The 20746-nt window shown below is 45.2% G+C and overlaps 1 protein-coding gene across 1 annotated transcript in view; it reads left to right on the top strand.

The window, feature by feature from the left end:
• Positions 1-20746, top strand: part of LOC311125234 (nectin 1b-like) — a gene marked incomplete at its 3' end in the record, with an annotated part of 41852 nt that overhangs the window by 10905 nt on the left and 10201 nt on the right. The window contains exons 3-4 of the mRNA XM_084199286.1: positions 1842-1959; positions 18078-18229. Coding sequence (XP_084055412.1) covers positions 1842-1959; positions 18078-18229 — 270 coding nt within the window. The remainder of the gene's footprint in view (positions 1-1841; positions 1960-18077; positions 18230-20746) is intronic.

Here is a 20746-nt window from a genome sequence, read left to right as displayed (position 1 = left end):
TATATATATATATATATATATATATATATATATATATATATATATATAGATAGATAGATAGATAGATAGATAGATAGATAGATAGATAGATAGATAGATATTTTATATTATTTTTTATTTTATTATATATATATTTTTTTGGTAAGGGTGGGTAGAAGGATTACTTTATCCTATCCCAGGTATTCCTTAACGAGGTGGGGTTTCAAGTGTCTCTGGAAGGTGGTGAGTGACTCCGCTGTCCTGGCGTCGTGAGGGAGCTTGTTCCACCATTGGGGTGCCAGAGCAGCGAACAGTTTTGACTGGGCTGAGCGGGAACTGTGCTTCCGCAGAGGTAGGGGGGCCAGCAGGCCAGAGGTGGATGAACGCAATGCCCTCGTTTGGGTGTAGGGACTGATCAGAGCCTGAAGGTACGGAGGTGTCGTTCCCCTCACAGCTCCGTAGGCAAGCACCATGGTCTTGTAGCAGATGCGAGCTTCAACTGGAAGCCAGTGGAGTGTGCGGAGGAGCGGGGGTGACGTGAGAGAACTTGGGAAGGTTGAACACCAGACGGGCTGCGGCATTCTGGATGAGTTGTAGGGGTTTAATGGCACAGGCAGGGAGCCCAGCCAACAGCGAGTTGCAGTAATCCAGACGGGAGATGACAGGTGCCTGGATTAGGACCTGTGCCGCTTCCTGTGTAAGGCAGGGTCGTACTCTGCGAATGTTGTAGAGCATGAACCTACAGGATCGGGTCACCGCCTTGATGTTAGCGGAGAACGACAGGGTGTTGTCCAGGGTCACGCCAAGGCTCTTTGCACTCTGGGAGGAGGACACAATGGAGTTGTCAACCGTGATGGCGAAATCATGGAACGGGCAGTCCTTCCCCGGGAGGAAGAGCAGCTCCGTCTTGCCGAGGTTCAGCTTGAGGTGGTGATCCGTCATCCACACTGATATGTCTGCCAGACATGCAGAGATGCGATTCGCCACCTGGTTATCAGAAGGGGGAAAGGAGAAGATGAATTGTGTGTCGTCTGCGTAGCAATGATAGGAGAGGCCATGTGAGATTATGTGATGATCTCTAGAGGAGTTTTGGGACACAGTCACCGTGGTGGTGTGATGATCTGTAGAGGAGTTTTGGGACACAGTCACAGTGGTGGTGTGATGATCTGTAGAGGAGTGTTGGGACACAGTCACAGTGGTGGTGTGATGATCTGTAGAGGAGTGTTAAGACACAGTCACACTGGTGGTGTGATGATCTGTAGAGGAGTAATGGGACAAAGTCACAGTGGTGGTGTGATGATCTGTAGAGGAGTAATGGGACAAAGTCACAGTGGTGGTGTGATGATCTGTAGAGGAGTGTTGGGACACAGTCACAGTGGTGGTGGGAATGGGAGATATACAGATGTAGGATCTTCATTTCATCACTCTTTTGTTGCTGAGAATTTTCCTGCACAGCAGGAAATGAAAACTTGTAGTTTATTCAAGGTTTTAAAAAGCATCTAAAGTTAGTAATTTCCCATTTTTAAATATCAGACTTGATTTTCCCTAACAAAAAGTGTATCAGCCCCTACAAAAATGTCCATTAATTATAATACACATAATAATTCACATTTCCTTGCTGCAGGATAATTTCCCTGCTGTAGCAAACTGTCTCAAATTAAGATCCTACATCTGTAAGGGCTTTTCCCTGATCCAAACGGAGCTGTACTGATCTGGCCTGGTTCTGAATCCACTGTAGTTGTTTGAACCATGCAGGTGAAGGACAATGTGAAAATATCTGTGTTAGTACGGTTCAGGTCGACCCTATGGTGTGAATCAGACAATACTGTACTATTCTGACACCATCTATCTGTCCCTGACAGATGAACCGGAGGTGAAGATTGAGGGCTTCGATGGTAACTGGTACCTGAACCGTCAGGACGTCAGCCTCACCTGCAACGCTGACGCTAACCCCCCTGTCACCGTCTACCAGTGGAAAGTGTAAGTCTCAACCTATTCATTCAGAGGACCTTCTGTTTACAGGTTCAGGTTGTCTGTTTGAAAGGGGTAGGGGGTACAAAGCAAGCTGGAAGTGTAGCTAACATACATTCTACAAAACTTGTTCAAGACTTAATGCACATTATTGTATGAAATCTATTTGTTTCATATACGTCATGAGAAACAGGCCCAAAGTTTGGAATTCATGATATTTGAACGAGTGGTCTGAAATGAGCCATTCTCCAAAACCCTGTTCAAGACTTAAAGACTTAATGCATGTTAATGCTGTAATGAAACTGCCACAAAGCGAAGTGTTTATATGAGAGGTCTGGTGAACCTCATTTATTCCACGTTGGTTCTCCAATCGGGGTTTTAAAAACATAAAGCAACAAGATATCTTTCCCTCTCCATCAATCTTTCATTAATTCATCTCAGTTTGATGATGAGGCTTGGAGATGAAGGGACAATAGGGCTATTAACAACAACACACAGACACATTATTGTTATTTAATTTTTTTTTATTTTACCCTCTTTTTCTCCCCAATTTCGATCTTGTCTCCTCGCTGTATCTCCGCAACGGGCTCGGGAGACGAAGGTCGATTCTATTTTATCTATAGTATCTAGTCTGTTTTATCTACAGTATATACACTACCAGTCAAAAGTTTGGACACACCTACTCATTCAAGGGTTTTTCTTGGTTTTTACTATTTTTTACATTTGTAGAATAATAGTAAAGACATCAAAACTATGAAATAACACATATGGAATCATGTAGTAACAGAAAAGTGTTCAACAAATCAAAATATATTTTATATTTGAGATTCTTCAAATAGTCACCCTTTGCCTTGATGACAGCTTTGCACACTCTTGGCATTCTCTCAACCAGCTTCACCTGGAATGCTTTTCCAACAGTCTTGAAGGAGTTCCCACATATGCTGAGCACTTGTTGGCTGCTTTTCCTTCACTCTGCCATTTGACTCATCCCAAAACATCTCAATTGGGTTGAGGTCGGGGGATTGTGGAGGACAGGTCATCTGATGCAGCACTCCATCACTCTCATTCTTGGTAAAATAGCCCTTACACAGCCTGGAGGTGTGTTGGGGCAATGTCCTGTTGAAAAACAAATGATAGTCCCACTAAGCCCAAACCAGATGCGATGGTGTACCGCTGCAGAATGCTGTGGTAGCCATGCTGGTTAAGTGTGCCTTGAATTCAAAATAAATCACCAACAGTGTCACAAGCAAAGGATCCCCACACCATAACACATCCTCCTCTATGCTTTACGGGGGGAAATACACATGCGGAGATCATCTGTTCACCCACACCACGTCTCACGAAGACACAGCGGTTTGAACCATAAATCTGAAATATGGATCTATTGTCCATTGCTCGTGTTTCATGGCCCAAGCAAGTCACTTCTTATTATTGGTGTCCTTTAGTAGTGGTTTCTTTGCTGCAATTTAACCATGAATGCCTGATTCACACAGTCTCCTCTGAACAGTTGATGTTGAGATGTGTATGTTACTTGAACTCTGTGAAGCATTTATTTGGGCTGCAATTTCTGAGGCTGGTAACTCTAATGAACTTATCCTCTGCAGCAGAGGTAACTCTGGGTCTTCCATTCCTGTGGCGGTCCTCATGAGAGCCAGTTTCATCATAGCGCTTGATGGTTTTTGTGACTGCACTTGAAGGAACTTTCAAAGTTCTTGACATTTTCTGCATTGACTTACCTTCATGTCTTAAAGTAATGATGGACTGTTGTATTTCTTTGCTTATTTGAGCTGTTCTTGCCATAATATGGACTTGGTCTTTTACCAAATAGGGCTATCATATTAGATATAGATATAGGTATGTACAGTGGGGAGAACATGTATTTGATACACTGCCGATTTTGCAGGTTTTCCTACTTACAAAGCATGTAGAGGTCTGTCATTTTTATCATAGGTACACTTCAACTGTGAGACACGGAATCTAAAACAAAAATCCAGAAAATCACATTGTATGATTTTTAAGTAATTAATTTGCATTTTATTGCATGACATAAGTATTTGATCACCTACCAACCAGTAAAAATTCCGGCTCTCACAGACCTGTTAGTTTTTCTTGAAGAAGCCCTCCTGTTCTCCACTCATTACCTGTATTAACTGCACCTATTTGAACTCGTTACCTGTATAAAAGACACCTGTCCACACACTCAATCAAACAGACTCCAACCTCTCCACAATGGCCAAGACAAGAGAGCTGTGTAAGGACATCAGGGATAAAATTGTAGACCTGCACAAGGCTGGGATGGGCTACAGGACAATAGGCAAGCAGCTTGGTGAGAAGGCAACAACTGTTGGCGCAATTATTAGAAAATGGAAGAAGTTCAAGATGACGGTCAATTACCCTCGGTCTGGGGCTCCATGCAAGATCTCACCTCGTGGGGCATCAATTATCATGAGGAAGGTGAGAGATCAGCCCAGAACTACACGGCAGGACCTGGTCAATGATCTGAAGAGAGCTGGGACCACAGTCTCAAAGAAAACCATTAGTACACACTACACCGTCATGGATTAAAATCCTGCAGCACACGCAAGGTCCCCTTGCTCAAGCCAGCGCATGTCCAGGCCCGTCTGAAGTTTGCCAATGACCATCTGGATGATCCAGAGGAGGAATGGGAGAAGGTCATGTGGTCTGATTAGACAAAAATAGAGCTTTTTGGTCTAAACTCCACTCGCCGTGTTTGGAGGAAGAAGAAGGGTGAGTACAACCCCAAGAACACCATCCCAACCGTGAAGCATGGAGGTGGAAACATCATTCTTTGGCAATGCTTTTCTGCAAAGGGGACAGGACGACTGCACCGTATTGAGGGGAGGATGGATGGGGCCATGTATTGCGAGATCTTGGCCAACAACCTCCTTCCCTCAGTAAGAGCATTGAAGATGGGTCGTGGCTGGGTCTTCCAGCATGACAATGACCCGAAACACACAGCCAGGGCAACTAAGAAGTGGCTCCGTAAGAAGCATCTCAAGGTCCTGGAGTGGCCTAGCCAGTCTCCAGACCTGAACCCAATAGAAAATCTTTGGAGGGAGCTGAAAGTCCGTATTGCCCAGCGACAGCCCCGAAACCTGAAGGATCTGGAGAAGGTCTGTATGGAGGAGTGGGCCAAAATCCCTGCTGCAGTGTGTGCAAACCCGGTCAAGACCTACAGGAAACATATGATCTCTGTAATTGCAAACAAAGGTTTCTGTACCAAATATTAAGTTCTGCTTTTCTGATGTATCAAATACTTATGTCATGCAATAAAATGCAAATTAATTACTTAAAAATCATACAATGTGATTCTCTGTATTTTTGTTTTAGATTCCGTCTCTCACAGTTGAAGTGTACCTATGATAACAATTACAGACCTCTACATGCTTTGTAAGTAGGAAAACCTGCAAAATTGGCAGTGTATCAAATACTTGTTCTCCCCACTGTATATTAGAAATAGGCATGCATATTAGATATAAGATATACAGTGCCTTGCAAAAGTATTCATCCCCCTTGGCGTTTTTCCTATTTTGTTTCATTACAACCTGTAATTTGAAATTGATTTTTATTTGGATTTCATGTAATGGACATACACAAAGTAGTCCACATTGGTGAAGTGAAATAAAAAAAATTACTTGTTTCAAAAAATTCTACAAAATAAATTACGGAAAAGTGGTGCGTGCATATGTATTCACCCCCTTTGTTATGAAGCCCCTAAATAAGATCTGGTGCAACCAATTACCTTCAGAAGTCACATAATTAGTTCAATAAAGTCCACCTGTGTGCAATCTAAGTGTCACATGATCTGTCACATGTTCTCAGTATATATACACCTGTTCTGAAAGGCCCCAGAGTCTGCAACACCACTAAGCAAGGGGCACCACCAAGCAAGCGGCACTATGAAGACGAAGCAGCTCTCCAAACAGGTCAGGGACAAAGTTGTGGAGAAGTACAGATCAGGGTTGGGTTATAAAAAAATATCAGAAACTTTGAACATCCCACGGAGCACCATTCAATCCATTATTAAAAAATGGAAAGAATATGGTACCACAACAAACCTGCCAAGAGAGGGCCTCCCACCAAAACTCAATGACCAGGCAAGGAGGGCATTAATCAGAGAGGCAACAAAGAGACCAAAGATAACTCTGAAGGAGCTGCAAAGCGCCACAGCGGAGATTGGAGTATCTTCTTTGGTTATTTACTACATGATTCCATATGTGTTATTTCATAGTTTTGATGTCTTCACTATTATTCTACAATGTATTCTTTTTTTTTATATATATAGACAAATCCTTGAATGAGTAGGTGTGTCCAAACTTTTGACTGGTAGTGTAGTATTATTTATCAACAGTAACTAATATTTTTTATGTACAGTATCTAATCTATTTTATCTGCAGTATCTAGTCCCTTTCATCTACAGTATCTAGTCCCTTTCATCTACAGTATCTAGTATTTTTTATCTACATTATATAGTCTATTTTATCAGTGTCTACCCTCATACAGGTAGATATTTCAGTGTCTACCCTCATACAGGTAGATGTCTCAGTCTCTACCCTCATACAGGTAGATGTCTCTACCCTCATACAGGTAGATGTCTCAGTCTCTACCCTCATACAGGTAGATGTCTCAGTCTCTACCCTCATACAGGTAGATGTCTCAGTCTCTACCCTCATACAGGTAGATATTTCAGTGTCTACCCTCATACAGGTAGATGTCTCAGTCTAAACCCTCATACAGGTAGATGTCTCAGTCTCTACCCTCATACAGGTAGATATTTCAGTGTCTACCCTCATACAGGTAGATGTCTCAGTCTCTACCCTCATACAGGTAGATATTTCAGTGTCTACCCTCATACAGGTAGATGTCTCAGTCTCTACCCTCATACAGGTAGATGTCTCAGTCTCTACCCTCATACAGGTAGATGTCTCAGTCTCTACCCTCATACAGGTAGATATTTCAGTGTCTACCCTCATACAGGTAGATGTCTCAGTCTTTACCCTCATAGTGTTTCTTGCCTGTGTGTCCTTCAGAGGGGAATCGTAAAAGCATGGCTTTGTCATCAGTGAGGGAGGGAGGGAGGGAGGGAGGGAGGGAGAGAGGGAGAGAGAGAGGGAGAGAGGGAGGGAGAGAGGGAGAGAGGGAGAGAGGGAGAGAGGGAGAGAGGGAGAGAGGGAGAGAGGGAGGGAGAGAGAGAGAGAGAGAGAGAGAGAGAGAGAGAGAGAGAGAGAGAGAGGTGAAGTGGTGGAGCCATGGATTAGGACTGCATGCCTAAGAGCTGACATCAGTACTTTGCCTTTCAAATGATCAGTGTTGGGGCTGCAGAATACACACACACACACAGTATGTTGAGATGGAGAAGGATAAATGTGTTTTTCAAGGCCAGAGGTGCCCCTCTCAGTAAACAATGCTGGGTTTGATCCACACTAACCAACTGTGTATATGTTGGCTATGTGAGCACAAACAATAATCTACCAACAGTCCAAATATCAAGCTCTGTGACATCACAGAAACACAATTTAAATGTACCAACGCCCTCATCCGGCTGTCCTCTCTGGCTCTACGTAGTACAACACTTCTGACAACAGAGGAGTTTTGCCTAAACCATCTTTATCTGGGTTGAAAAGGAGAGGAACGGGGCCTCCCAAGTGGTACAGCGGTCTAAGGCACTTCATCTCAGTGCCTGAGGCGTCACTACAGACCCGGGTTCGATCCCAGGCTGTGTCACAACCGGCCGTGACCGGGAGTCCCATTTGGCAGCGCACAATTGGCCCAGCATCGTCCGGGTTAGGGGAGGGTTTGGCCCAGCATCGTCCAGGTTAGGGGAGGGTTTGGCCCAGCATCGTCCGGGTTAGGGGAGGGTTTGGCCCAGTGTCGTCCAGGTTAGGGGAGGGTTTGGCCCAGTGTCGTCCAGGTTAGGGGAGGGTTTGGCCCAGCATCGTCCGGGTTAGGGGAGGGTTTGGCCCAGTGTCGTCCAGGTTAGGGGAGGGTTTGGCCCAGCATCGTCCGGGTTAGGGGAGGGTTTGGCCCAGCATCGTCCAGGTTAGGGGAGGGTTTGGCCCAGCATCGTCCAGGTTAGGGGAGAGTTTGGCCCAGTGTCGTCCAGGTTAGGGGAGGGTTTGGCCCAGCATCGTCCGGGTTAGGGGAGGGTTTGGCCCAGTGTCGTCCAGGTTAGGGGAGGGTTTGGCCCAGTGTCGTCCAGGTTAGGGGAGGGTTTGGCCCAGTGTCGTCCAGGTTAGGGGAGGGTTTGGCCCAGTGTCGTCCAGGTTAGGGGAGGGTTTGGCCCAGTGTCGTCCGGGTTAGGGGAGGGTTTGGCCCAGTGTCGTCCGGGTTAGGGGAGGGTTTGGCCCAGCATCGTCTGGGTTAGGGGAGGGGTGTGGGAGAGAGAGGGAGATAGAGGGAGGGAGGGTCGGGGTGGGGGAGAGAGAGGGAGGGTCGGGGTGGGGGAGAGAGAGGGAGGGAGGGTCGGGGTGGGGGAGAGGGAGGGAGGGTCGGGGTGGGGGAGAGAGAGGGAGATTTCCTGACTTTCTGCTTTCAGAACACTGATACCCAGCCAGCCACACAGTGGGAGGTAGGGCAGATAGAGAGGACTGATACCCAGCCAGCCACACAGTGGGAGGTAGGGCAGATAGAGAGGACTGATACCCAGCCAGCCACACAGTGGGAGGTAGGGCAGATAGAGAGGACTGATACCCAGCCAGCCACACAGTGGGAGGTAGGGCAGATAGAGAGGACTGATACCCAGCCAGCCACACAGTGGGAGGTAGGGCAGATAGAGAGGACTGATACCCAGCCAGCCACACAGTGGGAGGTAGGGCAGATAGAGAGGACTGATACCCAGCCAGCCACACAGTGGGAGGTAGGGCAGATAGAGAGGACTGATACCCAGCCAGCCACACAGTGGGAGGTAGGGCAGATAGAGAGGACTGATACCCAGCCAGCCACACAGTGGGAGGTAGGGCAGATAGAGAGGACTGATACCCAGCCAGCCACACAGTGGGAGGTAGGGCAGATAGAGAGGACTGATACCCAGCCAGCCACACAGTGGGAGGTAGGGCAGATAGAGAGGACTGATACCCAGCCTGCCACACAGTGGGAGGTAGGGCAGATAGAGAGGACTGATACCCAGCCAGCCACACAGTGGGAGGTAGGGCAGATAGAGAGGACTGATACCCAGCCAGCCACACAATGGGAGGTAGGGCAGATAGAGAGGACTGATACCCAGCCAGCCACACAGTGGGAGGTATGGCAGATAGAGAGGACTGATACCCAGCCAGCCACACAGTGGGAGGTAGGGCAGATAGAGAGGACTGATACCCAGCCAGCCACACAGTGGGAGGTAGGGCAGATAGAGAGGACTGATACCCAGCCAGCCACACAGTGGGAGGTAGGGCAGATAGAGAGGACTGATACCCAGCCAGCCACACAGTGGGAGGTAGGGCAGATAGAGAGGACTGATACCCAGCCAGCCACACAGTGGGAGGTAGGGCAGATAGAGAGGACTGATACCCAGCCAGCCACACAGTGGGAGGTAGGGCAGATAGAGAGGACTGATACCCAGCCAGCCACACAGTGGGAGGTAGGGCAGATAGAGAGGACTGATACCCAGCCAGCCACACAATGGGAGGTAGGGCAGATAGAGAGGACTGATACCCAGCCAGCCACACAGTGGGAGGTAGGTCAGATAGAGAGGACTGAATATACTAGGGATTTATCACAGGGGAAGAGGAGACTGGAGAGGGAAGAAGAGAGAGAGAGATGGAGAGGGTAGTATATATATATATATATATATATATAGAGAGAGAGAGAGAGGAGAGAGAGAGAGAGAGATGGAGAGAGAGAGAGAGAGAGAGAGAGAGAGACAGAGAGAGAGAGAGAGAGAGAGAGAGAGAGAGAGAGAGAGAGAGAGAGAGAGAGAGAGAGAGAGAGAGAGAGCGAGAGAGAGAGCGAGAAAGAGACAGAGAGAGAGAGAGAGAGAGAGAGAGAGAGAAAGAGAGAGAGGGGGGGGAGAGAGAGAGAGAGAGAGAGGAGTACAGGAGAGAGAGAGAGAGATGGAGAGGGTAGTATATATATATATATAGAGAGAGAGAGAGAGAGAGAGAGAGAGAGAGAGAGAGAGAGAGAGAGAGAGGAGTACAGGAGAGAGAGGGATGAACATGGGAGGAGGAGGAGAGATTATATCATATGATATGGAGAGAGATGATTATTGAGAAAGAGGGATGGAGAGGAAAGAATAGGATGGGGTGAGAAGGAGGAGAGTGAGACGATGATGTGTATAGACGAGGGGGCAGGCTGGGTGACAGATAGGAGGGCATTGCTGCGGTGGAACAAGGCTAAATGTGTTGTGAAGTTTCCCCTGGGCTGCTAGTGGAGGTCTGCACACATACACACACACACATATTCCTCAGTGGTGGAAAAAGTACCCAATTGTCATACTTGAGTAAAAGTAAAGATACCTTCATAGAAAATGACTCAAGTAAAAGTGAAAGTCACCCAGTAAAATACTACTTGAGTAAAAGTATTTGTTTTAAAAATACTTAAGTATCAAAAGTAAATTGAATTGCTAAAATATACTCAAAAGTATAAATCATTTAAAATGTATTATATTAAGCAAACCAGATGGCATCATTTTCTTGTTTTTTAAATTTACGGATAGCCAGAGGCACACACCAACTGAGTCACCCAGATCAGAGGCAGTAGGGATCACCGGGGATGTTCTCTTGATAACTGTGTGAATTAGACAATTTTCCTGTCCTGCTAAGCATAAAAAAAATACTTTTGGGTGTCAGGCAAAATGTATGGAGTAAAAAGTACATAATTTTCTTTAGGAATGTAGTGAAGTAAAAGTTGTCAAAGATATAAATAGTAAAGTACAGATACTGAACAGTATCACATTGAATCCATCCGTCTTTCTCCTCTAGTCTTTCAGTCCTGCAGTCGATCAATCCAGCTGGTATATATAGTAGACAGTATATACCCCTGGTTATTGAATACAGTATATAGTAGACAGTATATACCCCTGGTTATTGAATACAGTATATAGTAGACAGTATATACCCCTGGTTATTGAATACAGTATATAGTAGACAGTATATACCCCTGGTTATTGAATACAGTATATAGTAGACAGTATATACCCCTGCTTATTGAATACAGTATATAGTAGACAGTATATACCCCTGCTTATTGAATACAGTATATAATAGACAGTATATACCCCTGGTTATTGAATACAGTATATAGTAGACACTATATACCCCTGCTTATTGAATACAGTATATAGTAGACACTATATACCCCTGGTTATTGAATACAGTATATAGTAGACACTATATACCCCTGCTTATTGAATACAGTATATAGTAGACACTATATACCCCTGGTTATTGAATACAGTATATAGTAGACAGTATATACCCCTGGTTATTGAATACAGTATATAGTAGACAGTATATACCCCTGCTTATTGAATACAGTATATAGTAGACACTATATACCCCTGGTTATTGAATACAGTATATAGTAGACAGTATATACCCCTGCTTATTGAATACAGCATATAATAGACAGTATAGACCCCTGCTTATTGAATACAGTATATAGTAGACACTATATACCCCTGCTTATTGAATACAGTATATAATAGACACTATATACCCCTGGTTATTGAATACAGTATATAGTAGACACTATATACCCCTGGTTATTGAATACAGTATATAGTAGACACTATATACCCCTGGTTATTGAATACAGTATATAGTAGACAGTATAGACCCCTGCTTATTGAATACAGTATATAGTAGACACTATATACCCCTGCTTATTGAATACAGTATATAGTAGACAGTATATACCCCTGCTTATTGAATACAGTATATAGTAGACACTATATACCCCAGTATATAGGAGACAGTATAGACCCCTGGTTATTGAATACAGTATATAGTAGACAGTATATACCCCTGGTTATTGAATACAGTATATAGTAGACACTATATACCCCTGCTTATTGAATACAGTATATAGTAGACACTATATACCCCTGGTTATTGAATACAGTATATAGTAGACACTATATACCCCTGCTTATTGAATACAGTATATAGTAGACACTATATACCCCTGGTTATTGAATACAGTATATAGTAGACAGTATATACCCCTGGTTATTGAATACAGTATATAGTAGACAGTATATACCCCTGCTTATTGAATACAGTATATAGTAGACACTATATACCCCTGGTTATTGAATACAGTATATAGTAGACAGTATATACCCCTGCTTATTGAATACAGCATATAATAGACAGTATAGACCCCTGCTTATTGAATACAGTATATAGTAGACACTATATACCCCTGCTTATTGAATACAGTATATAATAGACACTATATACCCCTGGTTATTGAATACAGTATATAGTAGACACTATATACCCCTGGTTATTGAATACAGTATATAGTAGACACTATATACCCCTGGTTATTGAATACAGTATATAGTAGACAGTATAGACCCCTGCTTATTGAATACAGTATATAGTAGACACTATATACCCCTGCTTATTGAATACAGTATATAGTAGACAGTATATACCCCTGCTTATTGAATACAGTATATAGTAGACACTATATACCCCTGCTTATTGAATACAGTATATAGTAGACAGTATATACCCCTGCTTATTGAATACAGTATATAATAGACAGTATATATCCCTGGTTATTGAATACAGTATATAGTAGACAGTATATACCCCTGGTTATTGAATACAGTATATAGTAGACAGTATATATCCCTGCTTATTGAATACAGTATATAATAGACAGTATATATCCCTGGTTATTGAATACAGTATATAGTAGACACTATATACCCCTGCTTATTGAATACAGTATATAGTAGACAGTATATACCCCTGCTTATTGAATACAGTATATAATAGACAGTATATACCCCTGCTTATTGAATACAGTATATAGGAGACAGTATATACCCCTGGTTATTGAATACAGTATATAGTAGACACTATATACCCCTGGTTATTGAATACAGTATATAGGAGACAGTATATACCCCTGGTTATTGGATACAGTATATAGTAGACAGTATATACCCCTGGTTATTGAATACAGTATATAGTAGACACTATATACCCCTGCTTATTGAATACAGCATATAATAGACAGTATAGACCCCTGCTTATTGAATACAGTATATAGTAGACACTATATACCCCTGCTTATTGAATACAGTATATAATAGACACTATATACCCCTGGTTATTGAATACAGTATATAGTAGACACTATATACCCCTGCTTATTGAATACAGTATATAATAGACACTATATACCCCTGGTTATTGAATACAGTATATAGTAGACACTATATACCCCTGGTTATTGAATACAGTATATAGTAGACACTATATACCCCTGGTTATTGAATACAGTATATAGTAGACAGTATAGACCCCTGCTTATTGAATACAGTATATAGTAGACACTATATACCCCTGCTTATTGAATACAGTATATAGTAGACAGTATATACCCCTGCTTATTGAATACAGTATATAGTAGACACTATATACCCCTGCTTATTGAATACAGTATATAGTAGACAGTATATACCCCTGCTTATTGAATACAGTATATAATAGACAGTATATATCCCTGGTTATTGAATACAGTATATAGTAGACAGTATATACCCCTGGTTATTGAATACAGTATATAGTAGACAGTATATATCCCTGCTTATTGAATACAGTATATAATAGACAGTATATATCCCTGGTTATTGAATACAGTATATAGTAGACACTATATACCCCTGCTTATTGAATACAGTATATAGTAGACAGTATATACCCCTGCTTATTGAATACAGTATATAATAGACAGTATATACCCCTGCTTATTGAATACAGTATATAGGAGACAGTATATACCCCTGGTTATTGAATACAGTATATAGTAGACACTATATACCCCTGGTTATTGAATACAGTATATAGGAGACAGTATATACCCCTGGTTATTGGATACAGTATATAGTAGACAGTATATACCCCTGGTTATTGAATACAGTATATAGTAGACACTATATACCCCTGCTTATTGAATACAGTATATAGTAGACACTATATACCCCTGCTTATTGAATACAGTATATAGTAGACAGTATATACCCCTGCTTATTGAATACAGTATATAGGAGACAGTATATACCCCTGGTTATTGAATACAGTATATAGTAGACAGTATATACCCCTGCTTATTGAATACAGTATATAGTAGACAGTATATACCCCTGGTTATTGAATACTGTCCAATATTATCCTAGTCCTCTCCTTACCCTCTCTTTCTCTCTCTCAATATGATGAGTGTGATTAAAGGAGATAGGCACAGGAGGGTAATCACCGAATACAGAGTTTATTCCTTTGTTGACACTTAAATGCGCTCAAATAGCATCAACGAAACAGGGGAAACCATCATCCCTGGCAAATACACTGTAACGGAATCCAATAATAAATAGGCACAGGGGAAATCTACCCTGGCAACACAATGTTATGAGTAGCTCCACCGAGCTCCACTACTCTCACAAATAACAATTACCCACAAGGACAAGGGGGGCAGAAGCAACACTTATACACATACTAATGAGGGGATTAGAACCAGGTGTGTGTGTGTGTGTGTGTGTGTGTGTGTGATTGACCAGACAAGACAAATGTGATGATGATTGGGGCGGCAGTGGTCAGAACGTCGAACCCTGCCCGAACAAGGAGAGGAGGCAGCCTCGGCGGAAGTCGTGACACTCAACCAGTCCAATATTATCCTAGTCCTCTCCTTACCCTCTCTCTCAACCAGTCCAATATTATCCTAGTCCTCTCCTTACCCTCTCTCTCAACCAGTCCAATATTATCCTAGTCCTCTCCTTACCCTCTCTCTCAACCAGTCCAATATTATCCTAGTCCTCTCCTTACCCGCTCTCAACCAGTCCAATATTATCCTAGTCCTCTCCTTACCCGCTCTCAACCAGTCCAATATTATCCTAGTCCTCTCCTTACCTGCTCTCAACCAGTCCAATATTATCCTAGTCCTCTCCTTACCCTCTCTCTCAATCAGTCCAATATTATCCTAGTCCTCTCCTTACCCTCTCTCTCAACCAGTCCAATATTATCCTAGTCCTCTCCTTACCCTCTCTCAACCAGTCCAATATTATCCTTGTCACGCCCTGGCTCTGGGGGCTCTTGTAGGAAATTGCCAATTGAGAGAGGAAATGTGCGGAATCTCCCTCTCATCCTTTCACCCTTCCTCTCGGAGGCCTTGTAAAAGAGTTGGTGATAAGAGAGGTCCTCCACTCCATCTGTCCTCAACCTCTCTCCTCCACTCTAGGGTGCCTCTCAAATGGCACATATCCCCTATGGTGTACTACAGACCTAGTCTAATTGACCTGACCAAAGAAGAGGGCAGGGGAAGGGAGGAGAGGGAGGAGAGGTGGAGGACAGGTGGAGGAGAGGACAGGTGGAGGAGAGGTGGAGGAGAGGAGAGGTGAAGGACAGGTAGAGGAGAGAGGGGGGAGAGGGGAGGTGGAGGAGAGAGGGAGGAGAGGTGGAGGAGAGAGGGAGGAAGGTGGAGGAGAGAGGGATGAGAGGGGAGGTGGAGGAGAGGTGGAGGAGAGGGGAGGATAGTAGAGTTAGAGGAGAGAGGGAGGGGAGGAGAGGAGAGGTGGAGGACAGGTGGAGGACAGGTGGAGGAGAGGTGGAGGACAGGTGGAGGAGAGGTGGAGGAGAGAGGGAGGAGAGGAGAGGTGGAGGACAGCTGGAGGAGAGAAAGAGGGGAGGAGAGGTGGAGGAGAGGAGAGGAGAGGTGGAGGACAGGTGGAGGAGAGGTGGAAGACAGGTGAAGGAGAGGTGGAGGACAGGTGGAGGAGAGGAGAGGTGGAGGACAGGCGGAGGACAGGCGGAGGAGAGGTGGAGGACAGGTAGAGGACAGGCGGAGGAGAGGTGGAGGACAGGTGGAGGAGAGGTGGAGGACAGGTAGAGGAGAGGTGAAGGACAGGTGGGGGAGAGGAGGAGGAGAGTAGAGGTAGAGGAGAGAGGGAGGAAGGTGGAGGAGAGAGAGAGGGAGGAGAGGTGGAGGAGAGGGGAGGTGGAGGAGAGGTGGAGGAGAAAGGGAGGAGAGGTGGAGGAGAGGGGAGGAGAGTAGAGTTAGAGGAGAGGGGGAGGAGAGGAGAGAGGGAGGAGAGTAGAGTTAGAGGAGAGGGGGAGGAGAGGAGAGAGGGAGGAGAGTAGAATTAGAGGAGAGGGGGAGGAGAGGAGAGAGGGAGGAGAGTAGAATTAGAGGAGAGGTGGAGGAGAGAGGGAGGAGAGGTGGAGGAGAGAGGGAGGAGAGGTGGAGGAGAGGGGAGTAGAGTTAGAGGAGAGAGGGAGGAGAGGTGGAGGAGAGAGAGAGAGAGGAGAGGTGGAGGAGAGGGGAGGAGAGGAGAGGGGGAGGAGAGGTGGAGGAGAGAGAGAGAGAGAGGAGAGGTGGAGGAGAGGGGAGGATAGTAGAGTTAGAGGAGAGGTGGAGGAGTGGTGGAGGAGAGAGGGAGGAGAGGTGGAGGAGAGGGGAGGAGAGGAGAGAGGGAGTAGAGGTGGAGGAGAGGAGAGGTGGAGGTAGAGGAGAGAGGGAGGACAGGTGGAGGAGAGAAGAGGTGGAGGACAGGCGGAGGAGAGGTGAATGAGATGTGGAGGACAGGTGGAGGAGAGGAGAGGCGGAGGACAGGCGGAGGAGAGGTGGAGGACAGGTGGAGGAGAGGACAGGCGGAGGAGAGGAGAGGTGGAGGACAGGCGGAGGACGGGCGGAGGAGAGGTGGAGGACAGGCGGAGGAGAGGTGGAGGAGAGGTGGAGGACAGGTGGAGGAGAGGTGGGGGACAGGGGGGGAGAGGTGCAGGACAGGTTGAGGAGAGGAGAGGTGGAGGACAGGCGGAGGAGAGGAGAGGTGAAGGACAGGTGGAGGAGAGGAGGAAGAGAATAGAGGTAGAGGAGAGAGGGAGGAGAGGTGGAGGAGAGAGGGAGGAGAGGGGAGGTGGAGGAGAGGGGATGTGGAGGAGAGGGGAGGTGGAGGAGAGGTGGAGGAGAGGTGGAGGAGAGGGGAGGGGGAGTAGAGGTGGAGGAGAGATGGAGGAGAGGTGGAGGAGAGAGGAGAGGGGAGGAGGGTAGAGTTAGAGGAGAGAGGGAGGAGAGGTGGAGGAGAGGATTGAGGGAGGAGAGGTGGAGGACAGGTGGAGGAGAGGTGGAGGAAAGGTGGAGGAGAGGTGGAGGAGAGGTGGGGGACAGGGGGGGAGAGGTGGAGGAGAGGTGGAGGACAGGTGGAGGAGAGGAGAGGTTGAGGACAGGTGGAGGAGAGGTGGGGGACAGGGGGGAGAGGTGGAGGAGAGGAGAGGTGGAGCAGAGGAGAGGTGGAGGAGAGGTGGAAGAGAGGAGGAGGAGAGGTGGAGGAGAGGAGAGGTGGAGGAGAGGTGGAAGAGAGGAGGAGGAGAGGTGGAGGAGAGGTGGGGGACAGGGGGGGAGAGGTGGAGGAGAGGTGGAGGACAGGTGGAGGAGAGGTGGAGGAGAGGTGGAGGAGAGGTGGGGGACAGGGGGGAGAGGTGGAGGAGAGGTGGAGGAGAGGAGAGGTGGAGGAGAGGTGGAAGAGAGGAGGAGGAGAGAGGGTGCATTTGAGGGAAGCTGTTTTTTCTGTTTTGTTCTCCCTCCTCCTGCCCAAACACAGTGTCCTCAGGCTCCTAAACATGCTCACACCTGTTCTGTACAGGGTTCTCTATCTCTTTATAGCTGGATATTCCTGGTATGTGTTTCTCCCATAACACCCCCATCCCTCCTTCCCTCCACCCAGGGTTGTTTTGCTCTAGAGTGTTGTTTCCATGGTGTTTGAATTGCTTTTCTCCACTTTGGGTAAGGAGGAGGGGTGAGAGGTTTGCTATTGTGGTGGGGTGATCTTAACTATTTTATGATGGGTTTAATGTAACCTCTTTCTCTGTCTCTCTCTTTCTCTGTCTCTGTCTCTCTCTTTCTCTGTCTCTCTCTTTCTCTGTCGCTCCTCTATTCTACAGGGTGAATGGATCTCTTCCCAGCACCGTGGAGATTCGTAACAACTCTCTGATCTTCAAGGGGGCGGTGACCTATGAGCTAGCAGGGACCTACGTGTGTGATGCCACCAATGGGATCGGGACTCGTACTGGCCTGGTCCAGGTTAACGTCACTGGTAGGTTACATACTGGTACAAACTGCTGCTTCTTCTCCTTCTGCTGCTTCTGCTTCTTCTTCTTCTTCTTCTCTGGGCTTCTGGTTTCTCTCTGCTCTGGCCTTCTGGTTTCTCTCTGCTCTGGGCTTCTGGTTTCTCTCTGCTCTGGGCTTCTGGTTTCTCTCTGCTCTGGGCTTCTGGTTTCTCTCTGTTCTGGGCTTCTGGTTTCTCTCTGTTCTGGGCTTCTGGTTTGTCTGTTCTGGGCTTCTGGTTTCTCTCTGCTCTGAGCTTCTGGTTTGTCTGTTCTGGGCTTCTGGTTTCTCTGCTCTGTATTGCCAGTAACCTACTTATCACACATAGTGAGAATGTATTGTCAGCAGTAGGCCTACATTGCCAAATATGAATCTGTGCCATTTACTTTCAACTGGACTGTGTTTACAGTATGAGCGGTTGTGAGTAGATGTGCTTGTTTTGAGATCAGAGCTGCATGTAGCCACGTGTGGACATTTGTTCATATCCTTTGCTAGTTAGTGAGTTATTATTATAATTTATAGTCAGCAATGGGGGAGTGGTTGCTTCCTACAAGAGCACAAAACGTGTACATTTTTTTGACATATTTGAAAAGCAAGTCAGATAAAGAGCTGTTTTTTGTCTTAAAGAGGCAGTGTTGTATTTTGATACAGACTTGAATAAGCTAAGTAGCCAATAGGCAGAGGGTAGCATAATTTGTCTTATTCTCTGTAATAATGGAATGGGAATAATAATGCATTTTCAGTCACCTCTGAAGGCTTTCACAACGTTCAAATTTGCGCTCAGCAGACCTGAAATTTGCTCAGTTCCCCCCATAATTAGAGCGAACATTGATTGTCAGTAACCTACTTGGTTATCACACATAGTGAAGGTAGTAGTGGTTGTGGGGCTTTCCTGTGTCTTGTGGATATGGGGCCCACCTCTCTCTCTCTCTCTCTCTCTCTCGTGGATATGGGGCCCACCATTCTCTCTCTCTCTCTTTCTCTCTCTCTCTCTCTCTCTCTCTCTCTCTCAATTCAATTCAATATACTTTATTGACATGGCAAGTAAAATTACTTACATTGTCAAAGTATAGATATAGCAAAAATGGTGGGACCAACAGCAATAATAATAGTAGTAGTGGAAATGGGATTACCATTAACAGCAACTACAACAACAATATTAATGAGAATAACAATACATTAAAGCAATAGTAGTCGACCAATCTCAACATGACTGAGAAGACACATGACATGGTATGAAAGCCAAAACAAAACAGGAAATATTATTGACATTACATTACACTTTTCACTGGCTGTCCCTCAGGTTGTGGCAGGAGGACACATATTTGGCTGCCAAAATTGCACATTTTGGCTTTTCACCCAATAAATATTGGATTTTTTCTTCCTCTTTTATAGTTCCAAATTCTTTATACTGAATGATAATCTTGGGAAAGAAAGATTCTCTTAGGTCTGAGTATTTGTCACAATGTAATAGGAAATACAGCTCTGTCTCTACCTCTCCCCGGGGGCAGAGTGAGCACAGCCTGTCCTCTCTGGGCAGCCAGGTTTGCCTGTGACGACCGGTCTCTATAGCCAGACTGTGCTCACTGAGTCTGTACCTAGTCATTGTTTTCCTCAGTTTTCTATCAGTCACAGTGGTCAGATGGTCTGCCACCATGTACTGTCTGTTTAGAGCCAAATAGCATTGAAGTTTACTTTGATTTTCTGTGGTGTTTTGTGATGATTTGGTTGGGCCAGATTTTCTGAGTGCTGTCCTGAGGCTCTATGAGGTTGGTTTTGGTTAGTGAACTGAGCCTCAGAACCAGCTGGCTGAGGGGACTCTTCTCTTGTTTCATCTCTTGACATAGTAGAGCTGTGTGATGGAATGTTTTGGGGTCACTTGTTTTTAGATGGTTGTAAAATGTGATGGCTCTTTTTTCTATTCGAATAGAATAGCTCTACATGCGTTATTTGGAGTTTTTCTTTGCACTTGCAATACAGTTTTGCAAAACTCTGCATGCAGTATTTCGACTGGATGTTTGTCCCATTTGGTAAATTCAGTATTAGAGAGCGGACCCCATACTTCGCTGCCATATAGAGCAATTGGTTCTATAACTGATTGGAACATTTTGAGCCAGATTCTAATTGGAATTTCGATTTTAATATTCCTTTTAATGGCATAGAATGCTCTTCTTGCTTTGTCTCTCAGCTCATTCACAGCCATGTGAAAGCTACCTGTGTTGCTGATATTTAGTCCTAGATACGTGTCGTTTTGGTGTGTTCTAATAGAACTGTGTCCAAATATAATTTATAATTGTCATCCTGATTTCCAGACCTTTTTTGGTATATCATTATATTAGTTTTTTTTAGATTAACGGTCAGAGCCCAGGTCTGACAGAACCTGTGCAGATGATCTAGATGCTGCTGTAACCCCTCCTTAGTGGGAGACAGTAGCACCAGGTCATCTGCGTACAGCAGACACTTGATTTCAGTGTTGTGTAGGGTGAGACCAGGTGCTGCCAATTCT

Source organism: Coregonus lavaretus (genome assembly GCF_964263955.1).
Source record: "Coregonus lavaretus genome assembly, contig: HAP1_SCAFFOLD_3551, whole genome shotgun sequence".
Taxonomy (NCBI): domain Eukaryota; kingdom Metazoa; phylum Chordata; class Actinopteri; order Salmoniformes; family Salmonidae; genus Coregonus; species Coregonus lavaretus.
Note: the sequence above shows the minus strand (reverse complement) of the source record. Positions and strands in the feature narration are given on the sequence as shown.